Here is a 25,794-nt window from a genome sequence, read left to right as displayed (position 1 = left end):
AAGCATGTTCGACTCGTCATATACGTAAGGTGTGCAAAACAGGAAGCTGCCTTCGAACTCAAAAGTGCTGCTATTTAGGTGTCTGGCTGCCATACATACCATCTAGCGCGTCTCCCGACTTCACAGGCTGGCTTGTCTGTGTGGCTTCCGAACAGGACGACAGACACTAGAACCAAGTATTCATTGTCAATATGACTTTATCCACCCCTGCAACCGGTTCCCTGGGTCCACTTTGGTCTTAACCTCCCTCAGCTTTGCATAATGCTCTCCATACATCTTCTCAATACTGTGAAACTCCTCAACAGCATTTGGCGCGACAGCAGTCTCACTAAGTGGCTTGCCCAATATCCGCATCGAAGCATCGATAACATGTTGCTTCGCCTTGTTGCTAAGCTCTCCGGTACTCCCTGTCGCGCATCCCGCACCAACCAACAACATGTGCTTGTAGCCTACAGGTCTTGGCCAAGCACTACTGTGTCGACCATTCAGATTGTCTCTGCAAGAGAAGAGCTCGAAGAGCAACCAATCGTTGTCTGCTATTGAGTTTGGTTCTTACTGTAGGGACATCCACCACTCGAATGATTTGAGGATAACTGATTCGCTCATCTCTTCGTTGGTGAGAGCCATAGGAGACCAGTAGCATTCTGCTGTGCCGCGCAAATTGCCGATGTGTTCTGGGTGTGTTAGCTTGGTATGGGAGAGTATGGTGTCCTTTGCTAACCTTGTAGCTGAGCTACTTGACGTATCGTCATGTCCCCTCGAGTCTGGTCCAGGGCTCCGTCGATATCCAGCGCCCATTTGAACTCTTCTCTGCCCTCCTTTTCACCTCTGCCGTCGAAGGCATGAATCACAAGCATATCCATAGTAGCGCCGATAAAGTGTAATAGCTCTGCCTTCATAACATACAAGAACATTGCAGCTTTAGGGCTCATCTCACCTTTCCTATCCTTTTCTACCATCGATATGACGCCCTTCGCTGCTTCAGACACCTTGTTCCTTGGTATCAGAATTGGCCCGGCCCAAAGCTTGCCATTCTCTGGGTATCGGCGAGCACGGAACTTGAAATGAGTGACGATGGCGAAGCCGGACTCTGTGCCTCGCATGGCCCAGAAGAGGTCGGGATCTGTACTTGCCCAGAAGACTCGTCCGTCTGCAGTAACGACTCGTGCATCGAGGAGGTTGGCAGGGTCGGATACACATCCATACTCAGACGATAACCAAGAGAAGCCGCTGCACAACGTCGAGCCGCCTATCCCAATGCTGGGAGTGCGGGCGCAAACAACTGGAATCCTGTCAGTGCACCATCGACAAAAGGCAAGGTAGCAGACTTGTCCAATCAGGAGCAACAGCATCCATGCGATCATAATAGCCAGCCCAACTCCCTCCAGCACCAAGTATCACATATTCTTCTTCCTTGTTGAATTCGAAATCGTCAAATGCCGACAACGATACCAAAACGTCTGTTGCAGATGCTGAGCCAAAACCCTGCGAACGTACTTTGTAATCAAGGTCTCGTTTCGACAGGAACGCTACGATGCCAGACAGAGACGCCACGGATTTTGGTCGAAGTACAAGACGAGGTTTCTTGTCTCGAGACGTCGACCAAGCTTGTGTGTTTGATATGTAGTCTGCATGAGTTGCTGCAATCACTTCTGACGGGTTGACGAGCTGGACGAGCTCTAAGAGATCACCACTTAGGACCTGTTGTGCCAAGTCGGAGGCATCTCCCATGTTGTGTTGTGGCTATTCGTGGGACGGGAAGTGGCTAAGGTTGTTGGGAGGTTGTTTACTTACAGATTTACTGTGTCCGCTCGTGCTCAGACAGAAAAGAGAATAACTCAAGATATTTCTCAGCAGCTTGCTCATATACTGATGTTCTTATAGTAAGCTTGATGAGCCTTGATCGCCCGTCTAGCTAGGTGGCCTAAAGTGTTACGAGCATCGTGTAATATGGTTGGTTGGCCTGATCGTGGCAAGGCGGATATGATCCTGGACTAAAAGAAGCATACATCCTTTCCAAGCCTGCGATTCTGTTGAGAATACGCATCATGCTTCGCTGATTAGTAAAGGAGCTAAACGGCCCAGACGACTCGGAAGTCGCGACTAGATAGTGTCATGGTAGTCGATACTCGGTCCTGTCTCAGACGTGGTCGTTCTTGGTTAGCCAGGCATAGGATGGTTGTCTTCACAATCGAGAAGGATACACGCGCTCCCGATCCAAAATCCACACAAGAGAAGGATGCAAAGCGAGGAATGAAGCTTGAAAACCAGCTACTGTCTGTACCCAAGCGTCAGCTGCGGTCATGGAAGCATCTTCTCACTGCCATGCCCATGTCGTGACGAACCATCTGTGTCCACCTGATCGTCGCATGGTCTGGTGGCTTCGAAGTCAAACCTCTAGTTCTGCGACTTTGCAATGCTTTCACGACGTAATCAGGGGAAGCTTGAATTTCTGATTACATATCACGTGTCAGAGCGGTCCGTGATTCGTCAAGACCTGTTCGCTTGGAACGTCTAACATTTCGAACGAATCTTGCATAGTCAAATAGACTTATTCTTCAAATTCGAACATGACAAGAAATACTTCAGTAACCATGTCGATCGCTTGTGACAGGGACGACATGCACGTTACCTGTTTTACAATAGTCCGACCAAAGCGCCTGAACTCCTCATGCTGGCTCCAACTTTGCGACAGGCGACAATCTCACACTCCCCTACAAACGACAAATTCACCAGGTTCCACGGGCCATCTGTTCTCGTTCAATGGCTTCGAACAGAGACTTGAAGTTGCCGGCACCGAAACCTGCTAGCGTCAGTACCTTCTTGGAGCTCGCATTCAGATCGTCAGGAAACCACTCACCACTAAAATTATTCCGATATATGATCTCAATAAAAACAGTGGGTCGATCCATTAAATGTTTTGTAAAGAGCTGGAGCAGATATCCGGTCTCGTCGAAATCAATCAGGATACCAAGCTCTTTCAGCTTCTCGAAGTCTTGCGATATCTGCAGGCCAGCCTTCTGCAAGCGGCTCTTCATCTGCTCATAATATGTGTCAGGAACTTTGATGAATTCGATACCGCGTTCCTTCAGGTTAGTCACGTCCCGGACGATATCTCCTGTTCTTAGCGCGATATGTTGGACTCCAGCACCACCATAGAAGTCGATGTATTCTTCGATCTGCGATTTCTTCTTGCCAGCTGCTGGTTCGTTGAGTGGCATTTTTATCCTCTCATCTGGACTGGCCATGACCACTGACTTGAGCGCTGAGTAATCTGTGCAGATATCTTTGTCATCTACTGACCAGAATCGGTGGAAGCCGAGAACTTTTTCGTAGCTGGAGAGTCAGCTTGGATCCGGTGATATGGTGCTGTTACTCACTAGTCACAGGCGTCTTCCATCTCGTTCCAGTCCTGATTGCCTACACAATGGTCGATTAATTCTAATCCAACGCTAGGCAGGTACTTGGTTAACGGGTCGTGTTCCGAGATTGCCTTGAATCCAGGTAAGAACGTTCCACAATAACCATGCCTCTCAAAAAGTGTATGGGCTTAAACCGTCAGTGAGCTTTCCACTTCACCGCCATTATTGACTTACTAGTATCACCATACGTTCGAATCGTAGCCATCTTCACCGAGCCAAACTCATCACTAATTGTCCTTGGAGCACTAACAGCACAAGCTCCCCTAGATACCGCAGCATCATACAACGCCTCAACATCATCGACCTCAAAACCAACGTCTTTCACCGCATCGCCATGCTGCGTCAAGTGATCATGAACTTCTCTAAGCAATTCCTGATCTTCTTTCGAAAAGTCCTGCCTTTTGCTGTTTGGTGCATAGAGTGGTGAGGTGAAGACAAAGACCACCTTGCCGTTACTGACGACATGGGAGGCAACGACTTTGGAGCCTGTCTCTAATCCGCGATAGGCTAGCTTTCGAAAGCCCATTCGTGTGATGTAGAAGGCTGCGGCTTGTTTTGCGTTGCCGACGTACCAGTGTACGTTGTCGTATCCTTGGTACGAGTGCATTTGTGGCTTGGTGGGTAGGGGAGGCTGCAGTTTCTTTGCGGGCAGGTCATAATTTGCTGAGGCGAGGAGATGGCTTGGGATAGGGGCTGTTTCGACTGCAACTGGTGCCATGATCGGAAGAGATCAGGTGTTTCTGTGTTAGGGTGTAGGTTCTCTTTGTTGGTTAAGGCTGGTGGTACAGAAGCAATGATGGAAGGAAGGCATTCTTATATCAGCTCATTGCCTCATAGACAAGCGAGCCTTATCACAACACCTTCAATTCCGCTCTTGCCAAAGGGGACTCTTCTCCACTCTTCACAGAACCATTGCTGATTGGTCAGATCAAAGCCAACAAGTACCGTGCTTCTCTCGCATTGGGCCGGTTATCCACGGATTCCACATGATAACATATGATATGCCGGGTTGTCCAGCACCACCAAAATCCGCCTTAAAACCAGGTAGTCTGGAATTTCCACTATCATCGCCTCATTTCTTCTCCATCTGCTCCTCATGAAGCTCATTTGATGCCAAGGATTGCTGTTCGTGCCTGTTGCCCTTATAAGTGCTTCTGCACTATGCTTGCCTTTGTCCCTTGCACACACATCCCTTCTGTTCATTGTGCCCAAGTGAACTAATACTACTGAGTGTACATGTCATCAGCCACTGCTCTTTCTCAAAATGACCGTGCCGTCCTCGGCGCTCTCTTCGACCCTGAAGCCTCACTCACTGCGAACACAGTCATCGTAGATCAACCAGCAGCAGAGAACCCTTCTAGCCATATCCCGCCATCTGTTGTCGCTGCAGAAGAAGCAGCAATTCGTCTGCTAGACTCAACCAACCCATCAGAGCAAGATGTCAAGTCTGCCATAGCAGAATTAAACATCATTGTCGCCAATCATCCGAAATACGCATCAGCATACGCCAATCGTGCCCAAGCATACCGGCTGCTTCCAGATTCTGGAACAGACACAGCAATTTTGTCAGATATCCTCACTGATCTGGACACGGCTATATCACTCTCGAGTCCGCTCTCTCCAGTGTCACCAGTCTCGAAGCATGATGCAACAGTATTGAGCCAGGCACACACTCACCGTGGCTATCTCTTACTACGAGCATCGACGTCTGATTCGCAGTTTGAACAACTCAACCCTCTGCAACGTCCGCTTCTCCAAGGTGTGGCACAACGCTCGCAGCTTGAAGAGCTCGCCAGTAAAGATTTCAGCATTGCAGGTCGTTATGGGAATAAAGTGGCTCAGCAACTTGCTGTGAAGACAAATCCGTATGCTAAGTTGTGTGGTCAGATTGTGAAGGAAGCTTTGCAGAGGGAGATAAAGGAGTATTACGAAGGTGAGGTTGTAACCACGAGCGCCTGAGTGCATCTGCGAATGGTTGATGATGTGGTTGCATAGAATCAGCAGCCTTGGCCATGGTCGTCTGAAATATGTAGGAATAGGAATTGACCCGTCATTCGATGCCGTGCTGATATGCTGGCTGTGTCTCCCCCCGATCTCGTCACATCAGATTTGAGTCCTATCTTGCGGCGATTTGAGAACGAACGAAGTGCCACGGCCAGTACTTGATGTTCGGCCGGATCTCGAAGTAACGATCAAGGCGAGAGATCGAAGATTCGACCCCATCGTGCTGCAATTCCAGTATGAGCCGTCGAGATGCCGACTTTTCTCAGAAGACCCCAGACACCGATGCTAACACTATCCAGCACGCACAGTGTCTTCTGCCTATGCTTGTCCTCCCACTGAGTTACTAGCTGCGCCGCACTCAAGTTTGTGCAATAGACCGCGATGACTGACGTCGTTACGTCCAAGGACATCGTTATGTCAACCATTTCCGTAAGCTGTTCGGCTGTCACTTCTGCTATGCGAACATTGTCCGTGATCGACAGGCATTGCTCGGCAGATATCACTGTAACCCCTTCCTTCGCGAAGTTGTCCTGTATGGCGTCATTCATTGTTTTGATGTAAGGCGTCACAAGGCCAAGCTTGGGTCGATCTGGACGATACTGAAGGTATTCAAGCACAGCCAGGGTGGATGTGTGAGCTGGTATACCGAAGCGTGCCTCGATGGCTTGACACAGCTGTCTGTCGTTGTCGAGACCAAGCCAGCCTGCAGATGTGCCACCCCATAGTATCGCATCAACCTTAGCATCGGCAAGAAGTGAAGCTGCATGTAGGATAGTCTCTAGGTCGAATTGTGAGTGTGCTGAAGCATCAAGCGATATTTGCGTAACTCTGAAGCGCGAGAAATGAGCAGTAGTATAGACCGAAGGTATGCAAGCGTTAACAGTTTCAAGAATTGAGGTTATCAAAGGCTCCATAGCAGTGTTTGAGGAGGGCACGATGATGCCGAAGCGTATGCGTAGCGGTGCCATAGCAGCTACAGGTGGCAGATTCGGGTCGTTACATAGGAGGAACCGGGAGATCTAAGGCTTAGGTATAGTGGTTGATCTTGAATCTGATCGCTAAGGGAAGATGTCGAAGTTTACAGGACCACGATGGATGACTGCTCTACATCGGACTTGTGCGCTCATAGTACCCAATTACTAGGTTCAAATGCTGATGAGAGTCTCGTTCATGTCGTGTATGTAGCAGCTACCTCACTTGTCGCTGGAGCGATGAGAGCGCATATTGCCAATTGCTTGCGAGCTCGGATGTGTGATGTTTTGACGTCTAGCGATATCGAGGCATTGTTACTCATTCGTCGTCAACGAAGCGATTGGCGATTCTGCCAAAGACAGGAACTTCATAGTGCTCCAAAGTATCGACATCTCTGTATGCATGCTGAGCCAGAAAAGCAATCAAGACTAAGTCTGCAACGAAAAGCATCCATGACAGAACTGAAGACCAGGAAAGCATAAGATGGAGGATGAAGATTACGCTGAATAGCAAGCTTGACTGAAAAGCATGAAATCTCACGTAGTCTGACTTGTGCTCGAGAATGAGCAGGAGGACACCGCCAACAGGTGGAAGCAGTAGATATGCAGTCATAGCCTCGTAGTCTAGACGCATGGGTAGACTAGACTGGAATGCCTCAAGATTGCGCTCACGCTGCTCGTGTGGTTGTGTATAGTCTTCATTGTTCAGGAACGTGTCAGGAGCTGGAAGTGGCTGCGAAGCAATTTCTGATATGTTGCGAGATACGCGTGAGGGTCGTAGAGGAGGTGATCGCGCTCGAGAATAGTCGAGGGAGGTTCGAGGGCTCTTGACTGGAGGAGATCGTGCTCGTTCAATCTCAGGCGCATCCTGGTACGGCGCGAAGCTGCTTGCCATGTCTCTTTGCTAGTTCTCGCATACGATGAGGCGGTATATAGCAGCTTGGTACAAGAAGAGATCGATATATCCCGACCAAGACGACAGACGCAACGGGTGCGCTGTTTGTAATTACGCAAGTATTCTTTCGTTGGCTGCCCTTGTGGTTAGGAGGTACAATGCCTATCACGCTAATCCTTGGTAGCCATGCGCAGCCCCCAAGTGGTCGATACTCCCGTACTCGGTAATTACTCGTTTTCCCAATTTTGCTTCACGAACTTGGGCTACGAGACTTTCAGCAAGCACAGTAGACTATGATGGAAGTGAGTTCTTGTCATAGACTACACTACATGCAAAAGTGGATTGTGTAACTTTTACTTTCCACGCACACCTCTGGCACGGCTTGCATTACCTGGCCTACCTCTTGATGAAGAGGGAACTCTCAGCATGCTCGTATTTCCAGAGGCAGTAGTTTGGGCCGAAGCTGTCGACGTAGTACCTGCACCTCGACTTACCACTCTGCCACGTGCTCGTACTGTCGGCTTGGATGTCCTGACGGAAGCCTCCGTTCGACGTCTTTCCTCTTCTTCCGCCCTCTGAGCAGCAGCAGCTCTTCTCTCCTGCTCCTCGACCTCCCGTCGCTCAGCAGCATACTGCTTCGCTTGAGCTTCTTCCTCAATATCTGCAATGTCCTGTGTTGCGCCTTGCCATGATGGGTCAAGAATGAGCCTCTGATTGTGCTCAGTCTGTGACAGTATTCGAGTCCAGGTGTTGAGTAGTTGTGATGCGGCACCAACAGTTGAATTCACAGTCTATACCAGGTCAGATCGGTTTTACAGCTTGTCAGAGGCAGCATCCGACCTTCATGTTTGCTTTGGCCTTTTGTAAGCTCCCCAAAACGCCTTCTATAGCCTGATTAACCTTTCTCACGCTTGCCAGCTCCTGTCGCAAGGCATCTTCACGTGCCTTCTCTGCTTCAGAAGAGACCTTCACATCTCTGTGCTGTGACCGCTGCTGCGCTCTGACAGGAGACTGTTCATCATGATATGTGGCCGACATTATGACTGTGAATCCAGTTCAAGGGTCTCAAGAGGCTTGCTTAGCAGAAGTTTGTTGATGGCTGATGTAATTTTCCACTTTACGCGGTCGTGGTCGCGTCGGGAGATTGCGCGAAAAGTGGAGCTTTCAGCTCGGCGGAAACCTCTCATTGATTGGTAGAGACGACCGCCTGGAGCATGAGCCAAAAGCAGGGTGCGTAGGTGCCAGCCACTCGCTCCGGCTCAGGTGAAAAGTAGCCAACCTCCACCATTCCCTTGCAGCAGCAGCGTCACCTCAACCTCGCTGTTAGTATCCCTTGCCAGTCCTTCCTGTTTCTATGACACCTTCCTACAGTATATGCTAAACACGCATTTTCTTGCAAGCGCATATCGTAATCACACATCTGCACCTGCTGATCGATCTGGTACGAAGATCTGATCCAACAGCATTGCATCACTATACAACCATATCACATTCGACTCATAACCTGCAGCCTCGTTTGACGTGCGCTCACGTCTCTGATTGCCAGTATGGCTTCGACACCTCCTGCACAGATTCTGTATGAGGCTCGTACTCCACCTACGCCGTTGCATGGAAGCGCATATCATTCACAATCATCCCCGTCTCGGTACAATACCAGATCGAGTTCAAGGAAAATATCTGGCTCAACCCTCAACGTGTCACCTCAGTCAAACCGCACTCCAGGTTCTCCTCAGCTGCCTAACCTTCACTTTCACTCTTCCCGACCCGCTCTCAAACAGAAGTCACACTGTCCACAAATATTCTCCCCCGCCTCCTCCACTTCTGGCACACCTGAACCTACTCAACATCTTGCACAAAATTCTACTCATCTATCAGCGACAACCATAATTTCAGAAGGAATGTTACCAACACCTGTCAAAACTCCACAGAAGAAACAGATTCCAAAATCTGCCATGGCTGCACGTGCGCTATTCCAGGATCAACCCAATGCAAATACAGATAGTCCGCGTAAGAATCAGAAGAAGAAGGTGCGACACAACGGTTTCTCCCTGGAAAGCTTCTCCGAAAACACTTCACAGGACCAAGTCCAGATCCACATTGATTCTAGAGATCAAATACCAGAGGTTGATACCAGCGCCGACAACCCATTCTATGTCGCACCTGAGTCTTCTTCCAAGAAGCGCTCTATGGCCTCTGCTCAAGACGTCCTCCGAAGCTCAAAACGCCGCAAAGTTGCAGAGGAGAGAGCACCTCTAGATTCGCAGGTCAAAGATGCTATTGAGAAGGATGAAGGTATGGTCTACGTCTTGTAAGTGCTTACTCTAGATATTCGATAGAAGTCACATGCTAACAAACATTTAGTCGTGGCACGAAGGTTTACAAACGCTTTGACGACACAGGTGATGAGGAGGAGGTCATTGATCCGGAGGAGTTGGGACTGCTTGTCAACGAAACCGATGCTGCAGAGATTATCAAACCTCTGAAGACACTGACCAGAAAATCTATCCGACCAAAAAGGCTTTTCCAGACAGAGAAACAGTTATCACAGATCGATGAAGAGGCTGATACCGATATCGAAGACAATCAGAAAGAAATCGAGCCGGAAGAAGAGCAACCAAGCCCTTCTCGAACCACCCGGTCATCAGGTGCTGGTAACAAGAAAAAGCGTACAAGCCCTTTTGATTCTTGGCAGAGGTTGAAGCCTGGCTCACGCTCAGCTGGTTCAGATTCATCTACTAAGAATAGGAAACGAACTGCCGCTGAAGCCTTAGGCTTGTGAATAACTATCTTGGGATAGCATCTGGTGTCTCTTGCGCGTTTTGGGTTTTGGCTAAGGACCATCACTCTGGTCGGATATTGTTTTGCTCTTTGTGGAAGATACCCAGGCTTACATTGGAGTACGGGAACACGAAAAAATTTCTTGCAGCGTTCGAATGACCTGATGCACCAAAGCTTGTGCAATTACGAAGAGCGTTGACTTTGAGCTACTGGTTGGCATTCACAATAGATAGATAGATAGATAGATTTGGTGGGATACCAGATCTCTTACATTGAAGTTCGACTGCGAATTGTCACTTCACGGGCAAGCTTGATGTTCCTCTCGAAATGTGCCTGCTCCATTTTTGAAATCCTTTCACGTACTACTCTTCCTGGTTTGTGAGCCCGTTTGTGTATTTGTCGGCAGCTGCCTCTTATTATTTGGGCATTGCAACACCGATAAGCTTTCAGTCAATGTCTCACATCAAGGATGTTGTCAGATCTGCTTCGTCGTAGCAACGTTGCTGTTCACAACTTACCAACTAACACCTCGATCTTACGAAGTCTTCTGTAGCCACGGAATGGCTAGATGTCGACACTGTTTCGTCGCGCATTACATCTGCGGGCTTGCAGGAATACAATTTGCTTGAAAATACCACGGTACACTATTGCTGTCGATCGACTGTCAGTTCGGACCATGGCATCACTTGAACAAGCCAAACCCGTCCACCTGATCTTGGACTTCGATGGCACCCTTACGAAGAAGGACACGATGCACATAGTGGCGGAAGCGGGTTACTCACGACAGAGGAAACTGCATCGTATGCCACCACCTCAACCATGGAACGAGATTGTGGAGGCCTATATGGCTGACTTTCAGAAACACTCTGATTCCTACACACCGAAAGTATCAGAGAGGACTTCAATAGCTCAAGAAGTGGCTTGGCTTAATAGTCTCGAACTTATCGAGAAGGCTTCAATTGCACGGGCTCTCCAAGCAGGAATATTCGAAGACGTGAGATGTTCCGATATATCGAAGGTGGTACAAGCAGCTCTCAAGGAAGATCGGGTTCAGCTACGGAATGGCTGGAGAGAACTATGCTCATCCGTCTGGCACCGTAATAGGCAATGCCGTTCAACTGGAGGCTCGTTGAGTGTACTAAGCGTCAACTGGAGTACATCGTTCATTCAGCAAGTCCTCGATGTCAGTATGCAGGCGACAAGCCCTGAGCAAGGAGCCCACGATTCTACATGGCTCTCAAACCTGAGGATCTACGCAAATGAGCTTCCGAGCATTGTCCAGGAAACGACAGATACCCGGAGCGAGAAAATAGAACATCAGGAGATCAGAACAAGTGGTGACAAGGTCAAAGTCCTTAGGGACATAGCCTCGAGGTCGAAGGATCATCAAGGTCTTTCGAATGCCCTTGTGTTATATGTTGGTGACTCATCTACGGATCTCGAATGCTTGCTGGCAGCAGATATCGGCATCTGCATTCGTGATCAGCCTATAGGTAGTGGACAAAAAGACCTCGCTAACGTCTGCAGCAGACTGGGTATTGACGTCCAGTCATTAGATGCCCAGGTTGCACTACGATCGAAGGACAAGGAATATCCTGTGCTGTTCTGTGCCAGAGATTTCCCGGAGATCAAAGACTGGTTTCTTGCGCAGAACTTGATTGCATTCGACAGCGACACCAACAGCACGGAGACTACAGGCTAAGGTTTATGAATATGCCATCAACACTATGCCGGAGCTTGCGAGCAGGTATTACAGCGAAGGACACCAGCCTGGTAGATATGGAGTTCTCACTGGCTGGTGCTGCTTAACACTTGACTGTGTAGATAGCAGATTGAGGTCGACAGTCCCACGATCACCGTGCCCTTGCCCTATGCCTCAAGACAGCTTAGAGATCACCTTGATCGTCCGGATTGATGTTCTGACATCTAGCAGCCACCTTGCAACTCGTCGTCCGTGGCCATAGGGCCCTGATTTGAGCTTGAGTATTCCCTCGCTAAAGCTCGGGCCAATTACTTATGCACTCAGCCATATCTCGACGCCACCTCGAAAGCCTCCACCTAAGAGGATGTGTATCACCCTAATACAAGATAGATTGTCTTCGTGGAGGCCAGGTGTAGTCACGGTTCATGAATATTGAGTCAAAAGGAAGGGAGCAGCATTCGTCGTGATTAAGACAAGACTCTTCCACATACAGTACTTCTTTTCGCCCTTTGTACAGCTGGATACTGGCTGATAAATTATAATCAACTTTGTTCTCGTCTGGCATCTTCTGAGATCACCAAGCAATATCAGGCCTGATTTTTCGTGAGATGCGAGATTCACCCTTCCTCATGGTGTCATTTAGCACAACAGTAGTGCTGCCATTGTGATAAAATTAGTCGTTCGACAACTCCCACAAAAATAATATATATGAAGACCGATGTATCAAAACATATATTGCTTTTTGATGTAGTACTCTTCGATATAGTAGCTTTAGATGCATCGAAAAGCGCTGATACAGACCTCCATTTCATCGTACCTCACCTAACTTCAAGGCCTGAAAACTGGATATTCCCGACGGTTTCTATAGGCTTACACGGGTTTTCTCGAAACCCTAAGATGACCCAAGACGCTGTCTCCAGCGCGCTGCGATGCCCTCATTGTGCGACATTACAGCCTGGTACAAGGTCAAAACACCGACATCGAGCATTACTTTTTCGACAATTGGAAAGAAGATGGATTTGTTCGAGCTGGTCACTCAGACACAAACGCGTCAAGTTCGTGCTCTTTTCGTGATAGAACTTTAAGCACCACCTTGACTGTGACGCAATGTCGAGTCTGAATGAGCGGGCGCGCCATAAGAGTGTCTAGTAGACTCGCGCTTGCACCTACTTTGTGGACTCAGAAGCGCTGCTCTGAGCCTTCATCTAGGTTGACAAGACTGCAAATATGCCTCCACGAAAACGCGGACGTGAAGAAGTCAACAAAAACGCCGAGAAGCCAGCCGCAAAGTCGAGCAAAGGTGCTAAAGGTAAGAGAACGCGACGTGGAAATGGTGAACAGCAAGCCGAGACTGCCAATGCTTCAAATAGCAATGACCGGCAGGAAGAAGTATGCACAGACCATATTCTAGCAAACAATGATGACTGATACAGCATGGTATTACAGGTCCCGGAGGAGCAGAAAGACCCATATGAGTACGTCACCATGGTCCGACCCAAACATGATCGTGAGATGGAAAACCGCGTACGAACGAGCTCGATGAAGAGGCATTGGAGGAACAATATGAGGCAGATGAAGTGGCTCTCGAGAAGCCACATTCAGATCTCCTGACCTATTCAACTCGTATGTATACAACGACTTCGAGGGCTACGGCCAGTTGGAGTTACTCGAGAACTACCTCGTTTCATATTTCAACGAGTTCAAGAAGAAGGACAGGGATCTGAAAGAGATGTGGATTTCGCTGGTCGCACTCGGACATTGGTTGAATATGGCAGGCATAGAACAAATGCACATGATTGACGACGGTTACCATTTAAACGACGTGATTTCGCTCATGGGATGCGCCCTCCTGTCTATGCTCAATGCACTGGACCGTGCGGGTCAACTGGGATCAAATTCTGAGTACAAAGATCTGGGGCTGGTAATTGGTCTATATCAACCTATTGCATATGGTCTTGACTGCGATCACGATGACGAGTGGACTCGGGAAATCCTGATGTATGCAGTGGAAAAGGGCATCGATGTGAGCACTGTCTACGGCACGAACAGGAAGCTAGAGGAGGTAGAGTCGGAAACTCCTGACTGGCCGAAGGAGGGGCCAGATCGTTGGGGTTTCACAAAAAGGGTATGCTGTGTCGCCGTCCTCATAGGACTCTGCTAATCATTGTGTACAGTACAATGCACATAAAAAGAAATATGGGAAAATGGGAGGTACACATTCCGACATCACTAAGTGGTCCCGAGCAGAACGAGCACGACATGCCTTTGACCATAAAGATCCCTTAGCTGGTATTCCCGAAGAACATATAAAGGCGGGCAACATCGCAGTCTCGTAGACTGAGGATTAACTTGTTCGTACAGTATTGTATATTGTGTCCTACTATTAAGAGTAGCGCAATTATGAGATCAAGGTCGTCCTTGTCGATCCTCTCTAGGACAAAGTCAACCTCGTATAAACTTGACACGCTGTGGTTTATGCTTTTAGTATGGCTACAGCTTTCTGCCTTCTCCGAGGCATGCTGCACGGACAGATTTGTCTATAGGAAGTCGCTCCGTGGTGCCTTCTCTTGACAGACCGTCAATCCCCGACAATGCATTCGATTCGAGCTCAGTGCTGCCCTGACATAGTCCTACGAACTTGCCACGAAAACACCGAGTGCAGTGGTTAAACAACAGAAGGTCTCCGTGCAGCGTAATGGAGATGGAACGAACACTAATCCTGTTGGAGTAATTATGTCCAGAACTTCTATGCCAGTCACAACATCGCTGATTGGCCAAATCTTCTGTAAAGAGCACAATGTTGCATCACAATGTCAGATAAGGGATGCAGATAACGAAATTCAATGCTGAAACGTCGTGACAGTTCAATCTTTGGAGCGAGAATCGGGATCGGACAAGCGCGTGTCAAAGGTTACTGTCCAACATGGCACAGGAATATCTCGATGGCTTTGGCACTGTGCAAAGAGTATCTCTCTGTTTTCAGATTTCAGTTGTCATCTTGCACGAACGCAGGCTGTAGAGCCTAGAGATGGATACCAAAATAGCATATCCAAAGATGTTGGCATCACGGTATGCTGGAGAAGTAGCCAGCCATGCACAGAGGACCAAGGAATTGTGCTCGTTAAAGTTGAAAACTTCTGGTCAGCATGTGGAAGCAGCATGGAATGAGCTATCAGCGAAACCACATCTCAAAGAGCTTCTCTATGGCATCTTGTTGGCGATATTCGCCATTTACGCCATCTCGACGTACTACTTGCGCCAGCGTCGATCAATGACAGATACCAGACCACCAACACCTACTGTGGAGAAAGCAAGCAGCAGATTCAAAGCACCACCTCGAGAATTCGGCAAATGGACACCATCAGATTTCAAAATGCCAAAGCCAGAACCATACTCGGATTGGTCTATAGAGAACACAAAGCCATTGCCATATCGACCTTTTAGATATGGATCTAAGTACAACATAACGATGGGCCTGCGTAGTGCCAAGCACACGGAATGGATAGAGCTTGACAACCACTACCCGCACTACCATGCCTCGAAAGCTCGAAGAATCCGGGAGCGAGGGCAAAAGTGTTGCAAGACTGCCCCGGAGGCTTATGCTGCTGCGATGGAGCTGCTCGAAGATTTAGTTGAGTATTTGCCAGCGAGATACCCAACCCTCTATCGTCGCACGCCAACCGGCATCGACAATCTGTGGTCAGGCGAAAGTATTAATGCGACCGCACCACTAGCGGAGGACCCTATTCAGACATGTGCCCGCCTCGTCCAAGATGACCTCGCTATCATGATTGAGAAGGAGGATGGTCAGTACTATCTGTTGTCTGGGGCCATCTTGCTTCCTGGTTTCTGGCGACTTGAAGACAAATTCGGTATGCCCTTGTCAGAGATTCATACATCGGGCGACGTTCCTGGATTCAAGGAGAAGCTCGAGAAGGGTATGATGAACTTCTTCCGTCGTATCAAGCCGGAAGAAATGGTCGCGAGGAATAATTACTTCCTCCAAGTGGACGACGATCTTGCGTGGTCATGGTCTATTGGTAGTGAGGATAGTCCTGATATCAGCTGGAATACTGCTGAGGACGGTCGTGCTATTGAGCATCATTATTTCAGGAGCGAGAGACAGACCTTGAGAAGGTTGCCAAAGAGTGGTGGAGTTGTGTTTACCATTCGCACCTACTTCTTGCCTGTGACGGGGATAGTGGAGGAGAAAGGTGTACCAGGTCGTCTTGCGAGTGCTGTGCGTAGTTGGGGAGATGATGTTAGCAGGTACAAAGGGAAGGCTAAATATCAGAATGTGCTCCTGAAGTATCTGGATGAGAAGCATGAAGAGCAGATAGCAACGTATGGCGTGGGAGAGATGGAAAGAGTTCAAACCGACTGGGATGGTTATCCCTTCTGAATGCAGGCCACAGTATATGCATTTGCAGTAGCTGAATAAAATCACATTGCTCTCTTCCCTGAATCGTGATACATCGTATGATGTTGAGCAATGTCTGGCCTTGCTAAACACTTCGAACCTGATTGCGGCAACTGTCCCCAGCATCCATCGCCACAACCAACCCACCTCATGTGCTCGCGACACCGTGAGTTGCTCACTTCAGGCAATCAGCAGCTACAATTTAGCGACCCGCGAGGACTGATCTTCTTGCCTTGCTTCGCACTCGCCGGGAAATGCTAGCCACCGGTTGATCCTTCGTGAATTGAGCATTGCTCGTTGACCCCAACGACATCGCAGACCGTTAACGTTTCAATCAAAGTATTCAGGCGAGCTGAAGACGTTCATAAACCGAGCCATACAAGATGTCTGACCCATTACCAAGCTTCGTCTAAATATCGCTGATCAGGCGTCCTGTGCAACCCAACATGCCTGAAAATGCTACTACTACTTGCTTGCCTCCACGTCAAGCCTCGAACGAGACTTGTGTGCTGTTGGGGCCATTCGATGTTGTGACACATTCTTGGCCCCAATGTCCATGCAAGTAACTGAGGCTGGCTACAAAATGGGTAGAAAGCCCCGTCGTTCTGCTGTATAAACACTTCGGCGGTGAGCACATTGAACACATGAACTTTGACCGACGAGATGCGATCACGGCTCTCGATCGCCCTCTCTGCGATCTTGTTGACCAATCTCTGCCAGTCACGCTCGAGTTCGGACTGGCGGCCATGGACAGCAGACCATACGCCAGATTACAAATTGGTGGCCACTGCTGAGAACACCACCATTAACTGCTTGTCCAGATATTCCGTCATTTTCAACGGTACCATTCCGGGCCCTCCTCTACATATGAAAGAGAACTATACAACTTGGGTACGTGTTTACAACAACATCGAGGACCAGAATCTCACAGTGGTAAGTTATATCAGGTAGCTATTCCAGGTAACTCGAACTGAGAACATCTAGCACTGGCATGGTCTGAGTCAAAGGGCCGACATCTTCTCTGATGGCACACCACAGGTATCCCAATGGCCAATTGCTCCCTTCAATTACTTTGACTATGCGATCACTCCTCACGTGGGCGATGCTGGATCTTACTTCTACCATTCTCATATCGGTATGCAAGCTCTTACGGCGTCAGGTGTGCTCATAGTAGATGATATCGAAGCCGATCCACTCCCATATCCCTACGACCATGACATCTCTTTGCTGTTCCAGGACTTTTACAACAAGAACGACTCGATAATGGAAGCAGGCCTCATCAGGAATCCTTTTCAGTGGACCGGCGAACCAGAAGCGATACTCATCAATGGAAGATCTGGTAATTCATCTTTCAGCAATGCATCCGACGCAACATGCACTCCGGAAGTGATCAGAATCAGTCCAGGAGAAAGCTATCGTATACGCCTGATCAGCAACACTGCATTGTCCTTCGTTACACTCGGAGTCGAGGATCACAACAACTTGACGATCATCGAGGCCGATGGAGAGTACACGAAGCCTTGGAGTACAGATCATATTCAGATAGGGTCGGGACAGCGCTTCAGTCTATTATTTCAGGCAAAGTCAGAACAGGAACTGCGTACGGCAAACAAGACCCAATTCTGGCTCAGATATGAGAATCGAGACAGACCAACCAACGTTTCAGGCTATGCACTACTTCAGTATGAGCTGGGCTACCAAACTCTGCCGTCAAGTCTACCAGAGAGACCTCCAGTCAGGTTGCCCACCGACAGGAAGAACATCACTACCTGGTCCGAGTATGCACTCGAATCTCTCAACCCCGCAAGCGCAAAGGACTTCCCAACACTCTCAGAAGTCACCAGAACAGTCTACGTCACCATGGGCCAAATCATCCGCGACGGCTTCTACAATGGCTCCTTCCACGGCATCGTCCAATGGGCACAAAACAACCTCGTCTACCAAACAGAATCCTCTCAACGCAACAACACCATCCCCTACCTCATCCAAGTCTACACAACCGGCACAACACCAAACTACACCGCCGCCCTCGCCAACAACGGCTGGGACCCCACATCCAACAACCACGCCTTCCCCGCTCTCGTCGGCGAAGTCCTCGATATAGTCTGGCTATCTAATTCCGGCCCAACTGGTGGCTGGGATTTCCACCCCATGCACGCCCACGGCGCCCACTATTACGATATAGGAAGCGGTAACGGCACCTGCAACGCCACAGCCAACGAACTCCATTTCAAAAACTATACGCCTGCGAAACGAGATACGACCATGCTGCATCGCTACGCAGTCAGTGGCGAGAAAAACACGACGGCGGGCTGGAGGGCGTGGAGGATCAGAGTCACGGAGGATAATGTTGGAGCATGGATGATGCATTGTCATATTTTGGCGCATATGTATATGGGGAGTCAGACGGTTTGGGTGTTTGGTGATGCAGCGAGTATTTTGAACAAGTTTCCGGTGCAGCCGTATGTTGATGGGTATTTGAATTTTGGGGGAGATGCGTATGGGAATGAGTCGTATGATCCGTTTGCTGATGGGGTTTATCGGAGGAGGAGGTGAGTAAGTTGTGCTGGGGTAGGACTTGTGCACCTTATGCACTCTGTGTTGAGATGTGAAATGTGCAGGTACGTACAGAAGATATTGTGTAATGTAAAACATGTAGAAGTAGATGCATACTACTAGTATCGACTTTGTACTGCCGCTACTGCTGTTATGAAAGCTGCTTCTCTTCGCTCGAGAATAACCAACCACGCCATCTCCCCAACGTACCCAATTCTAGGAACTGGTCCTCCACTCCAGCATTTTGAGAGACGCAGCCCAGTTTCGTCAAAAACGGTCAATATATTCGACCACGCCTTAGCTAGACCTTACTCCTCGCTGCCCCTCCCGCAGCATCCTTTCCTTCAACCCCCGCCATCTCCCTCATCTTCTTCCTTTCCAGAGCCTCATCCAAAGCCAACTTCTCCCTCTCCTGTATCCACGAACACTCATGCCGGAAATCACAACTGTGGCACTTCCAGGCTTCCTGCAATACTACGCCATGGGCTTCACGTTCCCCTCGCCACCAAGGCAGTGATTCGGAGAGGTAAGTACGCAGGAAGGCAGGGTTGAACTGGAAAGATTTGTGGCCAAGGATGCGTTGAGAGGAGCCTGGAGAGGGAGGGGTGTGTTTGTAGGTTGAGGACAGGTAGGAGGCAGTGAGAAGGGAGGAGAGGCGGGTTGGTTGGGCTGGTGGAGGTGGGAGGTCGGATGTTGAGAGCTGTGATGAAGGTGGTTCGAGGGCAGTTTGGGTTGTGGTTTCTTGGTCGGTCTCGAGGAGAAATGTTTGCCTGAATTGCTGCATCATGTATTCCCAGAGGGTGCTGAGGTTGTTGTGGCGTAATAGAACATCCATGGAGTCCTGGGAGGAAGGAGGTGGATCTGTAGATGTGCCTTCGTCCCTAGACTCTTGTGAAAATACTTCTTGGTTCAGGTTGCCTAGCTGTGCAAGGAACGAGTCCGAGAAAGTGGCGTTCGGGTCAAGCTTGTACCTTTCGGTCAACTGATCCAGGCTGAAGTTGCCTTGTGCTAGGTTCTCGAGCATGTGGTGGTAGAGGTGTAGCTGCACAATCACAGGCCGTAAGCTTGAGCCTGTGGGAAGGGTAGGTGTTGCTCTGGTCTTGACATCTGTGAGGTAGATCCATTGCTGTTCCTGCTGAGCTTTCAATTTCTGCGGTCCATTTGCAGCCTTTTCTGGTTTGGCGAGCAAGTACTCGGTTATACTCGTCTGGTATTCTGGCAATTCTGATATTGGTTGACCTTTTGTCTTGAGACTTTCCTCGTGTTTCGGATCTGGACATTCGTAGCTGAGCTCGTCGATGATCCCATTAACGAGTTCGCCGCCAACAGTACCCCATATCTCAAGCTCTCTGGTTCTGCCTGTGTCGCGCAATGTCTTCAAACCCTGACAGATGTTCCATAGTCTGAGACCCCAAGTATCCTCTTTCGTAGTCGTCTCTACTGGCACCGTGACATGTACCTCGTTCTCCAAAGATTGATGTACAGCGCTACCCTGCTTCATAGCAGGCGTTCTTCTCTTGCGACCATGCTTGCTCAAGACGTAGTAGTACTGAAGCTCGCACCATGACGGGGATACAAGATCAGTGACGGAAAGCGCTTTCTTCGGGGGTTTCCTGAACCGGTCGAGAGGTGAACGATTATCTGGTTTCGCAGGTTCTGCTGGGGGTGTGAGCTCGCGCTCTGGAGTCTTGCTTTGTCGCGTATCAACTAGACGCTGGTCAGCATGTTAGCGAAAGCACAACGCGCCGGATGTGCGCAGCTTACTAGGCCCTGACGACTTGTCGCGTAAGATCTCGACCTCAGTAAGTATCTCGGGAGAATGCAATCGCGTATCAATGAGGTTCTTAGGCAGGACAACGCCTCGAGGCGACTCATAATCTTCGATACCAATCACTATGAGAGGAGCATGCTGTGCTTCATCGGTCTGAGAAGTCGCCTGTGCTAGCAGCTCGTCGATGATTGTGATTTCCTCCTCGTCACTACCGAATTCACCATAGTCACTAGCATTGTCGGGTACTTGAAGAATTGGAGCGATGTTATCGACCATGTTGTTGGTCAAAGTCATGACGAACACGATTGTGAAAGATTTGAGCCGTCATGGTGCCAACGGCTTTGTCTTTATTCATGGAGTATTTCCTTGCACCGTCTCTGCTGGAAGTCGCAGGGCCAGAGGTGAAGTTGTTTCTTTGTAGGCAGCTGCTTGGAATTATGCCTAGGCACGAGCTCCTGTGCCAATCGATGCACTCAAAGAAGTCGGGAATGAAACGTGTCGGATCTAATGGTCTACAGGTCTATTTTTCTCACACTATACAGCCAACCCCGGTTCCCTCGCTGATTGTCGGTCCTTAGCTGTGTTCTCCTTTCTCAGCCCTTCGATTCAAAAAGCTCAAATATGACTGCCAAAACACAGCGAAGACCCCAGAGAAAAGGAAGCGATACTGGGGCATAACGAATGCAAAGGATATTCCCGTAATTAGGGGCCAGAGCTTGAGACTGTTGATCATGCTCGTCGGCACAGTATCTCTAACTCTCCTGATGACTCCCGATGGTCGCTCGCCCGTCAGAATGGCCTGCATGCCAAAAAAGTAGGTGTTGAAAACAGGCGTAAACACTGCTTGCTGGACTGCCACTTTTGTAGCGATAGACAACCACTTTGACGCATAATTGAAATGGTTACCCAGAAAAATGAACCTGTGCAAGTCAGCTTTGGTGGAATTACCATCTCCTGCCTTCTCACCATTTGTAGCCAGGAATTGAAGCCACCGCGCCTATCGTGAGCATTCGTAGTGTCCTTGTCCCATCGTAGGGTTCTCCTCCAATGTCTTGTGCGCAAAGGTCACCGCACAGGTAAACCACTGTTGTAGTGCATAGTTGAACAGTCAAAGGTCTCTTCTGTTGTGTCTTATGAAACCAGCCAAAGAAACTTGTGACAGGACCGAGTCTGTTGTACCATGCAAGTGGTGTAGGAATGTCTATAGGGTCCTCTTTGGGTGGTTGGTTTGATTGGTGACGAAGTGTCTGTTTCTGTGTGCGGAAGAATCTGGCGCTCTTCGCACAAGGCGCGCGAATGGTTTTGATCATTCTACGATCATGGTCGTTATGGATAGGAAAGGTCAAGAGTCAACACTTTGTTTCAGACAAGATGGAGAAATCTATCGGCATTTCCTGCCGGCTACTGCGACTACGATTAAAACAAGAAATGTGTTTGAACTTTGAAATGTGATTGGATTGATATTGTCTTATGGACAGATTGAGCGATTTGTCTTCGATGCATTTCGCATGCTCTTTCTGTCTATGTATGACCCTCGCTCGTCTCGAGCATCTCGTCTGATTGTACAGCTACTGATACTGTAAAAGCCACCACTGTTGCTTGCAAAAATCCCATGTTAACCGTTTCGCCGTATTCAACCCATAATCATCAAGAATTCGTCATCATCGACCGTCTAAGATCGCTCGCCTCGAAGTCTTCGAGCGAGTTGGATATCCTTGGACTGGATGGTGACACGCTTGGCGTGGATTGCGCACAGATTGGTATCTTCAAAGAGAGAGACGAGGTAAGCCTCAACAGACTCCTGGAGAGCGCCGATGGCAGATGACTGGAATCGAAGATCGGACTTGAAGTCTTGTGCGATTTCTCGAACCAATCGCTGGAAAGGCAGCTTTCGGATCAGGAGCTCAGTCGACTTCTGGTATCGTCGAATTTCTCGGAGAGCGACAGTTCCTGGCTTGTATCGGTGAGGCTTCTTGACACCACCGGTTGATGGTGCCGACTTGCGTGCTGCCTTGGAAGCAAGTTGTTTACGCCTTTGAACACGTTAGCAAAAGCGACGAGAAGGTTGGAATGTGGTACTTACGGGGCCTTGCCACCGGTACTCTTACGAGCAGTCTGCTTAGTTCGTGCCATTGTGTTGGTGAATGAACTTTGTATGTGTGTAGTGGATGATAGGATGTGATGGGTGTTGTGACTGCGAATAAAGTGTTGAATGTGGTTGTGGAAGTGGGTGATGTGGGTGGATGAGAAGTTAGACGGAAACCGGAGAGAGCGAACGAGATAAGTACGCCGACGTGACGCGCTTGATCAGGCAGCTGGATTGCAAAACAAGACAAACACGGACACGTGAAAGGCACTAGTCGGCTCCACCTCGTGGTCCTCGTGGTTTTCGTCACCACCACGTCAATTATCCTTCTACCACAATTGAAAAGCGAATATAGATCAGTGAATGTGAACATAATATCAGCAATCGAATACAGCTTTTTCCAAATTATTTCCAGCAGGATTGAATGAAAGATCACTGAGATCAAGAAGGTGAGCATTAATGGAGAATTTCCATTGGCCAAAATAGGTGCTGCAAAAAACGGGTGGCGTCGCGGATCTCTGTGCTCCTTGAGTAAACACAGCTCCATGACTCCAGTCTGCCATGGATCATCCACTAACTTTCATGAGCATAAGTTCCCGCTGCAAGCCTTTGTCTGTAACCGACTCATCCACACACTCGATCTCAAATCTCAAGTCTCAAGTCTCAAGTCTATACCATACATCAGTCAATTTCCAAACACATCTTCCAAACTCTCAATCTTAATACACATCAATCATGACTGGACGTGAGTATTCTCCATTCCCCTTCATCGCATTGCTTACTAACCATACACCCAGGCGGCAAAGGTGGCAAGGGCCTCGGAAAGGGTGGTGCCAAGCGACACCGAAAGATTCTCAGAGATAACATCCAAGGCATAACAAAGCCAGCCATCAGACGTCTCGCCCGTAGAGGTGGTGTCAAGCGTATTTCTGCCATGATCTACGAAGAGACACGAGGTGTACTCAAGACTTTCCTCGAATCAGTCATCAGAGACGCAGTCACATACACAGAACACGCAAAGAGGAAGACAGTTACCTCTTTGGATGTTGTCTACGCTTTGAAGCGACAGGGACGAACCTTGTATGGTTTCGGTGGTTAGGTGGTGTTTCTTATTTGTACAATTTCAATGATATCAGCATGAAGGATGGTTGGCGTTTGGTTTGTGGAAGGCAAATATGCCGGTTCGCTTGAACTATGGCGAGCGACGATCGAGTGTCGTATGGATAGGTCTTAGAAGAGGTAACTTAGGCCTGGTCTTGAATGAAATGAAATGAATTGCCTCGCATGATCAATCTTACTGTTCTCATGTGTTCTGCACTGTGTGTTTGCATTCCGGCCATCTGTCTGGCTTTTCTGCCATGCATGCTCGTTGTCCGGGGTGGTGCCTCTGGGTTTGTGCCATACGCCTCGAGACATAACCTACCTACAGTCGACAAATCCGTGGTTTGTCGCATGAAGCTTTATCGTTCCGCATATTATGACAATACTTTGAGATGTACTTCTTTGTTTGGACATGCTTTGCCTCTTAGTGCTGTCGTTGACGACACGTTCTTGTTGCAGCGTCGCATAAATGTGCTCCCATAGTGCGTCGAATCACGATAATTCATGTTGTCCCAGACTCTATGTGTTCTCGTATTCCGTATGCTTGCTCTCGATTTCCAACGAGCTTCTGCAATGCTTGATCGGTCGCGCAGGTAATAACAATGGTATGCCACAGCCTACGCTGCTGCGAGAGAATGTTAAGGCAATGACAGTATTTGGTACTCATGTGATTGGATAATGGCCGGCGTAAAGGGCGGATCATTCGGCTTAATCGGCGTTATGGATATGAGGGGTGTCGATTCAAAGTAGCTGGTTTCTTTCTTGCATTGGCCGATCACGTTTATGTTCATTTTTATTCATTCTGTCTGCCATGTTGTTATATCACCACATCCGAGCCAGAGTTGCTCACCGGCAACATCATACCAATCTGCCTCTTTCTAGTATTAATTTGTCTCATGTTTTCTACACCATCAGACAGCCATTCATAAAAGAAGGAATTCTTCGCTCCATCTTTCCGACTGGTAGTGAACATGCCTTCAAGTTAGCCGGATGAGGATGACACAGCCACTATCGAAGACACTCGTCACTACCCACTAGACAGACCAAGCGATACTAGAGCCAGCATACATGACATCTCCTCAGACACTCGACGAGGTAGTCCTCGATACTGCTCAAGTCCTGCCGCTCGCGTAAGTCCTCGCTGGTGTCCGTCTCCAGGTGAGCGTGTCTTTTTTCGCACTGGAGCCTTCCAATCATGCCTCGGCGAAGCCTGGAGACATACTCAAGGTAAATTGGATTGGCCGAGAGTCCTTGATCTCTAACTACAGCCACGAGGTCGATCCATTCTTGTAGAATTTCGACGGCGTTAAGATGATCTCCAACTCAACCATCATCGAGACGGGGAGGTCAACGTAGGCTCGTCGGTACACGACGAAACCTAAAGAACAGACGCCAGCTCTGTGGTCAAAAAGCAACTGGACTATCGAATGACGACTCTATCCCATTTGACCAAGTCTCATCATTCAGCACATCTCTAGAGCTCCTCGCTTTTTCACTGCCTTTGCCATGTCACGAGCATAGCAGAACAGAGCCGCACATCGCTGACCACGTCTACGACTAACCGGGATAGGAAAGACACTACGACGATAAGTGATATTGAGCTACAGGGATTCGTGGTGCGTGACATCACAATGGAGAAGGCAGACAATAGTGGCATGATAAGTGACTACTATAGACTTAATTGTGCGTCTGTATGACTTGTACGGACACTAGCGAAAGCAGGAATATCCTTCCAAGGCAAAAGGGAGGGAGCCGAGCTGCTTGAACCATAGAAACCAGTGTCCCTCCAACAAAGACGCCAGACCAGACTCGCAAGGTCCAGGTTCACTGCAGCCTACATTGTCCAAAATTACGGACTTCTTCAAGATGAAGAATATGGGTTTCAGGAAGAGCACTTACTCTAAGAAGTAGATAGCCGAATATCGCGAAACGTCCCAGTTGGTAACTATTGGAGGAAAGAGAATGGCATAGGCATGAAGCAGTCGTGAGCTGATCTGAACACCAAGGAGAGGAGGTGCTGAAAGTTAAGGTTGGTGTGACTCCAATGTGCTGAGCATCAAAGACTGAACAGAGGGCGAACTAAATCAG

At 48.8% G+C, this 25,794-nt stretch overlaps 14 protein-coding genes across 14 annotated transcripts; 7 read left to right on the top strand and 7 right to left on the bottom strand.

Annotated features, from left to right (window-relative positions):
• Window positions 1-186: 186 nt before the first annotated feature.
• Window positions 187-1,731, bottom strand: LTR64_004120 (uncharacterized protein; the record flags this gene model as incomplete). Its single annotated transcript, XM_064898468.1, has 4 exons — window positions 187-496; window positions 557-674; window positions 722-1,282; window positions 1,329-1,731. The coding sequence occupies 4 exons, from the start codon at window positions 1,729-1,731 to the stop codon at window positions 187-189; spliced, it is 1,392 nt and encodes a 463-aa protein (XP_064754425.1).
• A 998-nt stretch (window positions 1,732-2,729) lies between these two features.
• LTR64_004119 (uncharacterized protein) lies at window positions 2,730-4,140 on the bottom strand (the record flags this gene model as incomplete). The annotated part of the gene is made up of 3 exons (XM_064898467.1): window positions 2,730-3,336; window positions 3,381-3,420; window positions 3,597-4,140. 3 exons carry the CDS (start codon window positions 4,138-4,140, stop codon window positions 2,730-2,732), a joined length of 1,191 nt encoding a protein of 396 aa, XP_064754424.1.
• Window positions 4,141-4,658: 518 nt separating this feature from the next.
• Window positions 4,659-5,381, top strand: LTR64_004118 (uncharacterized protein; the record flags this gene model as incomplete). Its single annotated transcript, XM_064898466.1, has 1 exon — window positions 4,659-5,381. The coding sequence occupies one exon, from the start codon at window positions 4,659-4,661 to the stop codon at window positions 5,379-5,381; it is 723 nt and encodes a 240-aa protein (XP_064754423.1).
• Window positions 5,382-5,614: 233 nt separating this feature from the next.
• Window positions 5,615-6,394, bottom strand: LTR64_004117 (uncharacterized protein; the record flags this gene model as incomplete). The annotated part of the gene is made up of 1 exon (XM_064898465.1): window positions 5,615-6,394. One exon carries the CDS (start codon window positions 6,392-6,394, stop codon window positions 5,615-5,617), a length of 780 nt encoding a protein of 259 aa, XP_064754422.1.
• A 322-nt stretch (window positions 6,395-6,716) lies between these two features.
• LTR64_004116 (uncharacterized protein) lies at window positions 6,717-7,292 on the bottom strand (the record flags this gene model as incomplete). Its single annotated transcript, XM_064898464.1, has 1 exon — window positions 6,717-7,292. The coding sequence occupies one exon, from the start codon at window positions 7,290-7,292 to the stop codon at window positions 6,717-6,719; it is 576 nt and encodes a 191-aa protein (XP_064754421.1).
• A 353-nt stretch (window positions 7,293-7,645) lies between these two features.
• Window positions 7,646-8,330, bottom strand: LTR64_004115 (uncharacterized protein; the record flags this gene model as incomplete). Its single annotated transcript, XM_064898463.1, has 2 exons — window positions 7,646-8,083; window positions 8,133-8,330. 2 exons carry the CDS (start codon window positions 8,328-8,330, stop codon window positions 7,646-7,648), a joined length of 636 nt encoding a protein of 211 aa, XP_064754420.1.
• An 860-nt stretch (window positions 8,331-9,190) lies between these two features.
• LTR64_004114 (uncharacterized protein) lies at window positions 9,191-10,071 on the top strand (the record flags this gene model as incomplete). The annotated part of the gene is made up of 2 exons (XM_064898462.1): window positions 9,191-9,600; window positions 9,654-10,071. The coding sequence occupies 2 exons, from the start codon at window positions 9,191-9,193 to the stop codon at window positions 10,069-10,071; spliced, it is 828 nt and encodes a 275-aa protein (XP_064754419.1).
• Window positions 10,072-10,746: 675 nt separating this feature from the next.
• Window positions 10,747-11,772, top strand: LTR64_004113 (uncharacterized protein; the record flags this gene model as incomplete). The annotated part of the gene is made up of 1 exon (XM_064898461.1): window positions 10,747-11,772. One exon carries the CDS (start codon window positions 10,747-10,749, stop codon window positions 11,770-11,772), a length of 1,026 nt encoding a protein of 341 aa, XP_064754418.1.
• Window positions 11,773-12,999: 1,227 nt separating this feature from the next.
• On the top strand, window positions 13,000-14,108 carry LTR64_004112 (uncharacterized protein; the record flags this gene model as incomplete). The annotated part of the gene is made up of 4 exons (XM_064898460.1): window positions 13,000-13,161; window positions 13,219-13,247; window positions 13,375-13,897; window positions 13,947-14,108. 4 exons carry the CDS (start codon window positions 13,000-13,002, stop codon window positions 14,106-14,108), a joined length of 876 nt encoding a protein of 291 aa, XP_064754417.1.
• A 692-nt stretch (window positions 14,109-14,800) lies between these two features.
• On the top strand, window positions 14,801-16,174 carry LTR64_004111 (uncharacterized protein; the record flags this gene model as incomplete). Its single annotated transcript, XM_064898459.1, has 1 exon — window positions 14,801-16,174. One exon carries the CDS (start codon window positions 14,801-14,803, stop codon window positions 16,172-16,174), a length of 1,374 nt encoding a protein of 457 aa, XP_064754416.1.
• A 681-nt stretch (window positions 16,175-16,855) lies between these two features.
• LTR64_004110 (uncharacterized protein) lies at window positions 16,856-18,748 on the top strand (the record flags this gene model as incomplete). The annotated part of the gene is made up of 2 exons (XM_064898458.1): window positions 16,856-17,125; window positions 17,177-18,748. The coding sequence occupies 2 exons, from the start codon at window positions 16,856-16,858 to the stop codon at window positions 18,746-18,748; spliced, it is 1,842 nt and encodes a 613-aa protein (XP_064754415.1).
• A 301-nt stretch (window positions 18,749-19,049) lies between these two features.
• On the bottom strand, window positions 19,050-20,813 carry LTR64_004109 (uncharacterized protein; the record flags this gene model as incomplete). The annotated part of the gene is made up of 2 exons (XM_064898457.1): window positions 19,050-20,455; window positions 20,513-20,813. 2 exons carry the CDS (start codon window positions 20,811-20,813, stop codon window positions 19,050-19,052), a joined length of 1,707 nt encoding a protein of 568 aa, XP_064754414.1.
• A 1,378-nt stretch (window positions 20,814-22,191) lies between these two features.
• Window positions 22,192-22,652, bottom strand: HHT1 (histone H3.1; the record flags this gene model as incomplete). Its single annotated transcript, XM_064898456.1, has 2 exons — window positions 22,192-22,552; window positions 22,603-22,652. The coding sequence occupies 2 exons, from the start codon at window positions 22,650-22,652 to the stop codon at window positions 22,192-22,194; spliced, it is 411 nt and encodes a 136-aa protein (XP_064754413.1).
• Window positions 22,653-23,340: 688 nt separating this feature from the next.
• Window positions 23,341-23,704, top strand: HHF1_2 (Histone H4; the record flags this gene model as incomplete). The annotated part of the gene is made up of 2 exons (XM_064898455.1): window positions 23,341-23,350; window positions 23,403-23,704. The coding sequence occupies 2 exons, from the start codon at window positions 23,341-23,343 to the stop codon at window positions 23,702-23,704; spliced, it is 312 nt and encodes a 103-aa protein (XP_064754412.1).
• Window positions 23,705-25,794: the final 2,090 nt, after the last annotated feature.

Source organism: Lithohypha guttulata, assembly GCF_036872675.1.
Source record: "Lithohypha guttulata strain CCFEE 5908 chromosome Unknown scaffold_3, whole genome shotgun sequence".
Classification (NCBI taxonomy): domain Eukaryota; kingdom Fungi; phylum Ascomycota; class Eurotiomycetes; order Chaetothyriales; family Trichomeriaceae; genus Lithohypha; species Lithohypha guttulata.
Note: the sequence above shows the minus strand (reverse complement) of the source record. Positions and strands in the feature narration are given on the sequence as shown.